A 10,526-nucleotide genomic window follows, 5' to 3' on the forward strand; every position below is an offset into this window, starting at 1 on the left:
TGTGTGTGTGTGTGTGTGTGTGTGTGTGTGTGTGTGTGTGTGTGTTTACAGGCAGAGGCGTTGGTGCAGTATCTGGAGGAACCATTAACCCAGGTGGCAGCATCGTAGTTTTGTTGCTTCTCACCTTTCCTTTTCTTCCTGGAGTCTGACAGAAGGTCACCTGATCCGTGTCGCTCACCGACTGAACATACGGCCCAACATGGCGGCGGAGCGCCGCTCTCTGCCTGCTTGGTGTTTTTTTTATTATGATTTACCAATTTAGATTTCAGGAAGAAGTCATTTGTTGACCGACTACAAAGATCCAGTTTTCTGTCAGCTTTGCTGTTTAAAGCAGAACTGCAGCCTTTTCTACACTCTTGCAAATACATTGTGGTGAAGATTTGTGGAATTTTTTTGTCTTTGTCTGAAAAATGTAGCAAAGAATATTTACCTGTTTTTGTTCAGAATTGTTGAATAAAGAAGATTCTAAGCCAGAAAACCTTGTTTTTATTTTTAATCAACGATGAGCAGCTGCAAAAATCTGAGGTGAGCCATTTTGTTGTAGAGCTGAAACATTCACTTTAAAAGGTTTATTAAGCCTGAGAAACTACCGGTTGTGGTAAATTTGTCTATTTGTGGATGTTTTTTTGTAGAATAAGTCAAATATTCTGAAGAAAATGAAGACAGATTTGAAGTTAACACATCATAGTAAATATTAAGGTATATTTAGTGCCTGAACTACTAAAATAGGTTGTTGCAATTGGTTTTATTCCTTTTAATTTACATTTTTTGTATTTGTATTTTTCCCCATTTATTTTTTTTTACTTGAAATCACTTAATATTCCATCTAATTTTAATTGAGCCATATTCATTGACTTTATTTAATATTGAATTTTTTTTAAATTTCAACTTTATTCTCACTTTGATATGACTTTATTCTCTTATTGAGTTTTTTTTAGTAATATTTTATTCTCATATCACAACTTTTTGCAATATTATGATTTTATTCTGGTATTAATGTAAATGAAAGAAAAAAAACTAATTTAATATAAAAGTTTGATTTCTTTTTTCTGGCAAATCTTTTACTTCAAGATCAGAAACGTCAGATTGTCAAAATGTTAATTTAGGAGGTAAATTTTTGACTTTTGAAACTGATTTTTTTTCCCCAAATTTATGAGATTAATCTCATAATTTCTGGGTTCTTGGTGGAAATGTTCTCCTCTTTTTTACTTTCTATTTACAATTGCCCTAATTCGCCATCGTATGATGATAAATTTGTCTAGTTGAGCCCAAAAATAAAAGGAAAACTGTCTTTTACTACAGCACACATATATGATTTTATATGATTTGGATTTTCAGTATGGTGCATTTTGTAAAAGCACTATTTTCCTTTCTTTATTTTAGTTTTGGATTGTTATTGCTGTTACTTTCTTGGCCTTTTTGACCCATTTGACTAAAGTTTCCTGTGAGTCAGAGGCGCCTCCTGCTTCCTCCAGTAGGGGGCGCCTCGCCGCTCCTCAGGTGTTCCTCTCTGCCCCGCATGTTGCGCTGCTGCCGCTCCCCAGGCGGGGAGCCGCCTACTTTCAGCCTGGAACAACCTGGAAGCACCAAAGTGCGTCCTGTTCAAACACAGCAGGCTGTTACCTGAGGCAGAGCAGGAAGCTCCATGCGGCCGGCCCGTTCCCTGCCTTCATAACGCAGCAGCCGCCGAGAAGCAGCTGGTTCACCTTACATCCTTTAACCTGAGGCTGTAACCAGGGGCAACCTGGATGGGCACAACATGGGCTCAGATGAAGCTTACAACTTTGTATTTAAAGGTGAGTTTCTGTCTTTTACTTTTCATCCCTGCAGATCCTGAACAGTGGAAGGCTCCGTCATCATTGAACCTCCTGCTCTCTTGGACTGTGTGCTAAATGTTAACAGAACGCCTAATGAACGCCTAATGAGAAGAAAAAAATCATTTCTGCAGACCTTGGTTTTGTCAAATTTGACTTCAGGTGGAGGAGTTGCATCGCTACACTGCAGTGACGTCATCTGCTCAATACTGTCCCTGAATACGTCCTAGTTAAAGTTCTGCTGCACTCAAATTAGTAATGCAAAAATAATACAGGATGTGCTGTCCCTTCAGATGCTGACAGAGCTTGTCTAGCTTGTATTTATGCAGAAACGTAAATCACTCTGAACAGGTAGGACATGTAATTCAAGGTCCTGGAGCTCAAAGATGCCCGACTGAAAAAACAACACTGAAAGATAAGTTGGAGTTTTCAACAACTGAATCACTTGTTTTAACTAAATTAATTCTAATTCTAGAAAAACAAGAGTTTTGAGCAGGTGTAAGTGTAAATGTAGTGATTAACTGATCAATAACTCAACGCTGGGAGGTTTATCGGACAATGTCTCTGTCCTTCTGCAGCAGGAATGATTATTCCCAAGTGCAAAACATGTAAAGCAGCTGTCATTCCTATTAGGAGCAGACATCAGGATGAATTCACACACAGAACAACACTCAGGCAAACACCAGCTTCATTTCAGTGTCTACAGGCTTCAGTTTATATGTTAAATGTAAACTTTCATTACAGGACAGTTAGAAAAAGACAAAGGAAGTATGCTTAGTTTGAAGAATAATCATTTAGTGTTACAAAGTTACATCTAATGAGATCCGTGTGGAGAAGCACCATGTTTGGAGAAAAACAAATGCAGCCCATCAACAGAAACACTTTTATTAACTGTTGAGCACGGCAGGGGAAGTAGGGTGATATGGGCTTGTTTTAAAATCATCTGTAAACCAAAATATCCTAGAGTCAAATAGCAAATGATGTCATCACCAGTCTCCATCTAAAACCAACCCACAGTTACCGCAGTTCCAAAGGATGGTGTCATAAAAAACAACATTTTTCAGCTTTTTTGGTAATAAGTGGATTCAGGCTTTAGACAACTCAAAAGATAGCATTAAAACTAATCAGTTAAATCAGATCATGTCAAGTTGGTATGGAATGCAAACAGCTCAAAACTCAACGTTCTTCAAATAGTTTAATTTTACTCTGTGATTCCAACAAGTAAACAAGTAGTGATATGCAGTACTGATGACAATGATTACGGAATAATTCTTGTTTTTATGAAAACAAGGACAGGAAAAATATGAGCCTCACTGCAACATTTCAGGTTCTTCCAGGTTTCTGCAGGATCAACAAACCCGACCGACAAACTGCTCCAAGGTCGCCTGTCCTGCATTTTAATAGAAACCAGCAGGATTGTTTACTTAAGGAGTTACTCAGTAGCAGAAAAAGTGAGGAAAAAAGTTCACTTAAAGCAGACTGCCTCAAATTTCTACTGTGTATTCTGAAGGCTGCTTTTTTTTATCAACTCTCACTGCTAACTTTCTATTGCAAAGATGAACAATAATTCATATGATTTTCTATCTGAGTTAAGTGAAAATAGAGCAGCTACAGATCCTTGGCAAATGCATGCAAAAACACACAATACAATGAAAAATAAAAACCTGTAACGAAAGATTATGTAAACTAAAAAACCCGTAAAAGTCCAGATCCACTTCTGTAAATCTAAGCTAAACTTCTGTGCTGAATTACCGCAATAGTTTACATTTAATGGAGCTAAGGCGTAAATTCAAGCTGGGAGACAGAACACAGCTGATCTACAAACAAAGCTGATCCACTTCAAACATGTCACACCCCGCTGCGGCCAATCAGGATTGGAGCCCTTGCGCGTCCCAGCCAATCAACGTCAAGCCGGTCCATTCAAGAAGTCCAGCCTCCGGGGATCTGCCTGCTCGTCAGCTGTGCTTCGCCCACCTCCTCCCCATCTCCACCTTCAGCCCGATGACCATTCTCCAGGCGCCTTACGCGCTCCTCCATCCAAGGCTCTGCTCCATCACCATTATTCGGACGGTGGGGTAAGACTAGTGAGCTTCGCCGGACTCAGCATCTTCCCCCGGCGATCTACGCTCACTAGTCTTCCGCCGGTTCGAGCACCAAAGATTTGTTCATTAAAATCTCCTAACTGCTTATTTTTCTCTGCGTGAGTCGACAGATTGAAATGGCAGCTAAACCTCTAAAGTCTAACGACGCAGGCAGATCTTCCTCCCATTTGTTTGGTTGTAAACTCCCAGCAGTTTGCACGTTTGGACTAAATTAGCATCTGGTGCTAATTTAGCCCATCAATAAATTTCCGCTCCAGTTTACAAAGCAACATATTTTTGTTGAAGAACTCCTCTGATTCCTGTGTTTTCCTGCATTACTTGGTTGTTTGTCCATCAGCATGAAAAATTATTGCTATATTGTTGCTATAATAACATGAAACAGGAGAACAGCCTGTTTTTTAACAAGTTTTTATTTATTATAGTCAGTTAATATTGTCTTTCGTCATGTTTCCCAGATTTTATTTGACATTTGTTTTAAAAAAAGTCATTTAATGGATTTATTGAATTTAATATATTTAATGGATATCTTTGGCTGTTAGCTACAGGTGTAGCATTTAGCATCACATTTAGCCAAGATCCAAATTCTAGATATAACACAACATTCCAATTTAAATAGAAAAGAGTAATTATATGACATAAATAAAATTGCAGAAGTATTTACCTTTATAAAGCAATCTAAAATAAACAAAGGGAAAAAGCAGCGGGCACACGGACACCACCAACCGTTTACTCTCTTTTATTTTTAAAATGCAAATCCTGAGTAGATGAGATCAGAAATAAGCTTCAGGTCAAATATTGTCCTTCTAATTTTATTCAGTTTGATTATTGACTTTAACATTGTTTAATGATTTTCTGAGCTTTATTTTATCCAAATTCTGGTGAAATATGCATGACAAATAATTTCCCTGAAGGTAAATTCAGTGTTTGCTGGTTCAAAACACAATAAATAAATAACACACCACAAAACCAAGAGTTAGCTATCCTAAGGTAGAAATCCATTTAATTTAAAGCTATCTTTCAGTTTCCCATTTCCTCTTTTTCAGGCGTTTAATATACTTTCTAAACTCATCTTGTTCAAGAAGCATTCAGTTTTCGGAGCTGGGCTTGTCATCATCACCCATCCCCATATTAAGCTCTAACTTTAACACATCTATGTGTTGCTGCCGTCTCCAGTCTGGACCAGTTAAGCCAAGCCTTTAGGATTGTTTTCTTTTTTCTGAATCAGCCTCTTATGACCGATAGCCAAACATTAGTCAGTGCAATGTGCAGAGCCTGTTTACCCTGCAGATAGGTTCCAGCGACCCAGAGTAAAGGAAGTAGCTGCTGAACTTGTTCCACCTGATTCTGACCTGCCTTACCCCCATGCTGACTGTTTGACGAGTCCAGAAATAAAGACTCATTTTGTTTCACATCCTCATCTTTGCCTGATTTTTCCTCAGCCTTCCTGGAGGGATATACAAACTGCATCCTGAGAGCCTGAGGGACAAATGTTTTCCATTCTTGTTGTGAAATTGGTGGCTAGTTTGAAATTATAGCCTGTACAAAAACCTAATTAGTAATCATGTTGCTTTATCTCAGTTTTGCAATATTTCTCTGTGGGCTGAGGTTTAAACAATCACTGTTTCTTAATGGTGCTCTTATGAAAGTGTCAGACAGCTAAGACTCTAGATTTAAGGTGTAATTACATGTGGAGGGTAACACCCAGGTCCAGTAGCTTCAGTCAGAGCTGGTTTAGCTTTGAATTAAAATAAACTCTGTTTGGCTCTTTTCCAGTGGTTCTAATTGGAGAATCTGGTGTTGGAAAGAGCAATCTGTTGTCCCGCTTCACAAAAAACGAGTTCAGCCATGACAGCCGCACAACCATCGGCGTGGAGTTCAGCACCCGGACGGTGCAGCTCAACGGTTTCTCCATCAAGGCCCAGATCTGGGATACGGCCGGCCTGGAACGATACCGGGCCATCACTTCAGCGTGAGTACCACCCAACCCCAATGAGCATGTATTGGCACATGGTGGGCTTTTAAAGGGACCTGATATGCAAATTCACATTTTACATGTTTTATGCTTCTATTTGTGTCTCAGCTGCTTCTAAAGATGGCAAAAGTGCTTTCAGGGAAAAAATTGCCTTTTTGTAGCATAAGGTAATTTTCTTAGGTAATTTATGCCATTCCTAAATTCCTCTGTAGGCAACAGATTTTTGGAGGAAGTTTGTCTGAGCACAGTTTACAATTTCTATCCCATAATTATGAATAATCATAAAATAAACATAAATAATTCAGTTTGCATGACTTTGCTTATAAATATGAGTTCATGTTTTTAGTATCTGGAAAATTAACTGTTTCAAAAACGTCCAAAACATTAAGTGGTAATCACCAGGCACAGAGCTGTTACCTAGCATCTGACGCTGTGCTTCAGCATATTTAGGCCCTGTTGACATGACAATGATCCATTTCTGTTAACACACTTATATGAAGACATTCTAATTACAACCTTTGTTTACACAGTGCACAGATTCCTGATCTAGATTTTTCTTCAAAGTCGGGACAGATACAGATCATCATATCAGATCGGTGCATCTCTAAATATATTAGACTATATTAATAGATCAGTCCAGAACTGTGGTGATGTCGCGATCCAGCAGGATGTTGCATCAGATCTGAGTGATGCTGGTTGGAGTTCAGAAAGTGAATTTCCAAACTGCATTTCTTCAAAATGTGGTTCATGAAAAGCTTGTTTTCTTGCACTGTTGGTAGTTGAGAAACCTTTTGCGTCAGCGTCTTACGCTGATGCAGCTTTGAGCCAAAACACAGGCAGGGACACGCCCTGATCGCCAGAGCAGGAAACCTTTACCTGAAAAACCTCCCAGCCCTCCCCACAGATCAGACTCCAGCTGCTTTCAGCAGAAAACCTCTGGACCCTCCAGGGGTCTCTGTTTCTGAAGGCACCACTGATTCCCTCTTTTTTTAATTAAACTACGAGGATTAACAGAGGAAACTGGTTTTAAACAACAGAGCCTGTCAGAATCAGAGGATGTGCTTCATCGCCGGCTTAGCTCTTTTCTTGTCAGCCTGGATGTTGCAGTAATTACTCACTGACTCACTCCAGCATGCAAATTCCCAGTCCCATGGAATTTCACATTTATCCTGCAACAACCAGCAAAAACCCATTAATCTGGAATTAATTAGGCTGCTGAAAGAAGAGAAGAGAGGAGAATTGTAATTGTAAGGAAATAAATATTTCCCCTTGTTAAGTGTTTCTGAATGAAAGTGAGGTATTATTTATTGGTCATTTTCAGGTAAAGGATCAAATAAACATCCCTAATAGTCTCATCTGTTAGAGAAGTGAGGGGGAAAATGTGGCACATTTGAAGCAAGTAATTGCTTAACTAGATACATTTTCTTTTTCAATCATGTCATTTTACGCATTCTTGTTGATGTTTCTGTGAATAGTAGCAGCTTAAAATAGCCTTTTAGCTGGAGTTGGCCAGGTGAGAAGGTTTTCTTTCAGTAAAGGTCATGAACTCCAGCAGTTCATGACCTTTACTGGGTGTCTTTACAGGTAAACACACCCTGTTGAATGATCTTATGAACTGTTGTGTCTCAAGCTTTCTTATTAACCAAACAGTGGCTGACTCATTACAGAAGAGGCTTTCCTTATAGATACCAATAATACCAATAAACAACATAATCAGAAAAATTCAATAATATATTGTCACAATTGATTGTGTCATGATTGGAATAAAATGTTTTTTTTATTGGTCCGATGTACTATTCTTCTCTTAAATTTGTTTTTAACCTTAACAATTACAGCCTCAAAATCCAAAATGGCTGCCGCAGTCATAAAACATGCGAAACTTGCTGTGATTGGTTGGTGTCTATGTTCTGCATGTGTTGTTGCGCCGCTTCAGGTTGCTTGGCATTTTAAAGCAAAATCTGCCATTTATGCCTCAACACAGATAAATCAACTATTTTGCAGGGTTGCAAACACACTGCTTCCTGTTTAGACTGTGACATGCAAATAAGCTCCAACATGTTATGAGCCACACTACAGTGGAAATGATCTGAAAGTAAAAACAGGTCAACTACAACTTCCTCTTTTCTTCTCCAGCTCTGACCTTTGACTTTTAAACCCGGCAGTCGCATTAGGAGGACAGTCTCTAATGCGACTGTCCTCCTCTCAGGTACTACAGGGGAGCAGTCGGAGCCCTGCTGGTCTATGACATCACCAAGCATCTGACCTATGAGAGCGTGGAGCGCTGGCTGAAGGAGCTGTATGACCACGCTGACCCCCACATCGTGGTGATGCTGGTGGGCAACAAGACTGACCTGGAGTCAGAGAGATCCGTTCCCACTGAGGAGGCCAAAGACTTTGCAGGTGGAAACTTGATGATGTCATGACATTCAAAGATCACACGTGAGATTCTGCAGTGTATGACTGAATCTCATAAAATATCCTCTGATAATCGTTTCCTCTAGAAAAGAAAGGCGTGTTGTTCCTGGAAACCTCGGCCTTGCAGTCGACTAACGTGGAAGCAGCGTTCAACAAAGTCCTGGAAGGTGATTTGTCAGTTTTAGTTTCTTTTTTCTCTTTACATACATCAAACTGTCATGTGTCTGAATCACTTACCTTAGTTACTTCTGCTGGAATGATTGTAAAGACTGTTCGGGGCTCTGGAATAGTTGTTAGTCATAATCATCTTACCTGTTGTAGATGATGATCAGAGATGTCTTGCTTTACAGAACAAGATAATTTCTCATATAGAAATCAAACTAACTGTTATTCAGCTCTGTTGTTGTTAAAGCTGCAGTATGTAACTTTTAAAAAACACAATGTTTAATTTTTGTAAATATATTTAAACTTTCTCTATGTTGTGACAGTACAAGACATAATCTGTGAAAAATATCAAGCTGCTCCGCCTTCTCTCAGTGCTCTTTGTGCTGTCAATCATTCCCCTCATTTGGTGCTGCTCATCCCGCTCACTCTATCCATTTTGCTCTCTGCTCCACTGCAGCTAGCATAGCCTGTCATAAACACTTTTTCCACACTGGCAGGTTGTTTCCCATTAGCATATGTAAGAGTACATGAGATGATTGACAGCGCTAAGACCCTAAGACGCTCTGATTGGCTGTTTTGGTCAGAACGACTTGTGAGCAGTGAATTTCTTCAGACAGTAATAACAGCTCAAGAAAAATGTGGAGGAGTTTGATCTTTTCACAGATTACCTAACTATATTCATTAGTTAGCCTCATAACTAATGAATATGTGAAAAAAAACATATTTTTTATAAAAATTACATCTTGCACATGTGATTGGTCATATTTTTAGGAACAGAAACTTTTTTAGCAAAATTGAGGAACTTATTTTGAATTTAATGCTTCCATCAACATTTTCTAATGCCAAACTTCAAAATTCACATAAAAAATAATTGATGCAAACAGAATTGACAAATTGTTGTAGAAAAAATTAAATGTTCCCATGTGGACAGGGCCCTGATGAGGGGTCGATGGTGATCATGTTTATTGATGAAGTCCTGAAGTTTAATATGGTCTTTATAATTATCTAAATGTTTTCAGTTTCTACAGTTCAAAATTACAGAAAAAAGCTAAATGTCTGACTAGCTGTCAGCCTTCCACTTCCACACTAACAGGTTCTTTAGTTTTCCTCAAACTTTCTGGCATCAAAGTGCTACATGTAAGAAAACGATTACATCACTTTAAAAAACAAAAACTATAACTTTCAGAACAGATTTCCTTTGTTTTAAAACAAAACCTCCCCTAACACTTAATCTAACACAATCACTATTTTCTCAACCAAACAATGAGGAAAATTTGAACCAGTTCAATTGTTTTTTTTCTGAGTTAATTTTCCCGATTCCTGTATGAACATCTCTCTTTTCCCCCAAACTGAAACCAAACTATCTGCTGTGTGCTGTCTGTGACATACTGACTACTCACAGGTACTCCACAGAATCTCGATTTTAAAAAATAAACTGGCTATGCTTTAAATATTCAAGATATATCATTTTTGACACACAGAGATTCATAAAAAGGTGAGCAGCAAAGAAGTGGTGCGAGGGTCCATAAACGCTGTGACCCTGAAAAGCTCCAGAGCAGAAAGCGAGGAGGAGGAGAAGAAGCCATGCTGCAAGAACATCTGAGCCCAAACGTCCCTCTGGGGCCCACAGGGGCCGCAGGGGGCCGCCTGCAGCGCCGGGCTCAGGCTGGCCAGAGACTGAGACTCCACATGACAAGGCGGACGACTCACCGTTCAGCGAAGCGGCTGGTTTCTGAGCTGCACAGGTTTAACACATAAAACCAGCACCAAGCTTTCATCCTGGATCAAAGGTCAACAATGAAACTCTAAACGGACCTTTGAGGTCATCTGTGGTGGGAAGTTGAAGCATTTATAAACATGTGTACAGTTTAAATGAGAGGATATCTGACTGATAAAGAGCTCCCAGCTGCTAGATGATGATGATGATGATGATGATGTGTGTTTTGGGTCCTGACCTCTGTGATAAGAATGTACTGCAGCAGATCACTCTGACTGCAGTTTTGGTGAGAAATAAATATTTATGTAGATTCATTATTGGTGTCTTATAACCAGAAATGT

General features: G+C 39.2%; 2 protein-coding genes across 2 annotated transcripts in view; both read left to right on the forward strand.

Moving 5' to 3' along the window:
* The window catches only part of LOC129353556 (ragulator complex protein LAMTOR2), a 2,769-nt gene extending 2,291 nt beyond the window's left edge, over nt 1-478 (forward strand). Inside the window, exon 4 of the mRNA XM_055022908.1 lies at nt 52-478. Within this exon, the coding sequence (XP_054878883.1) occupies nt 52-108 (57 nt within the window). The 3' untranslated portion in view covers nt 109-478. The remainder of the gene's footprint in view (nt 1-51) is intronic.
* A 1,125-nt stretch (nt 479-1,603) lies between these two features.
* LOC129353581 (ras-related protein Rab-25-like) lies at nt 1,604-10,499 on the forward strand. Its single transcript, XM_055022925.1, has 5 exons — nt 1,604-1,796; nt 5,690-5,885; nt 8,095-8,288; nt 8,390-8,470; nt 9,950-10,499. Exons 1-5 carry the CDS (start codon nt 1,760-1,762, stop codon nt 10,069-10,071), a joined length of 630 nt encoding a protein of 209 aa, XP_054878900.1. The 5' UTR covers nt 1,604-1,759; the 3' UTR covers nt 10,072-10,499.
* The last annotated feature ends 27 nt before the right edge of the window (nt 10,500-10,526 follow it).

Source organism: Poeciliopsis prolifica, unplaced genomic scaffold (assembly GCF_027474105.1).
Source record: "Poeciliopsis prolifica strain line A6 unplaced genomic scaffold, Auburn_PproV2 SCAFFOLD092, whole genome shotgun sequence".
Taxonomy (NCBI): domain Eukaryota; kingdom Metazoa; phylum Chordata; class Actinopteri; order Cyprinodontiformes; family Poeciliidae; genus Poeciliopsis; species Poeciliopsis prolifica.

Coding starts and splice junctions, on each gene's coding strand:
- LOC129353581 (XM_055022925.1), top strand. CDS start 1,760: ATGGGCTCAGATGAAGCTTACAACTTTGTATTTAAAG. Junction 1,797..5,689: donor TTACAACTTTGTATTTAAAG/GTGAGTTTCTGT, acceptor GCTCTTTTCCAG/TGGTTCTAATTGGAGAATCT. Junction 8,289..8,389: donor GGAGGCCAAAGACTTTGCAG/GTGGAAACTTGA, acceptor CGTTTCCTCTAG/AAAAGAAAGGCGTGTTGTTC.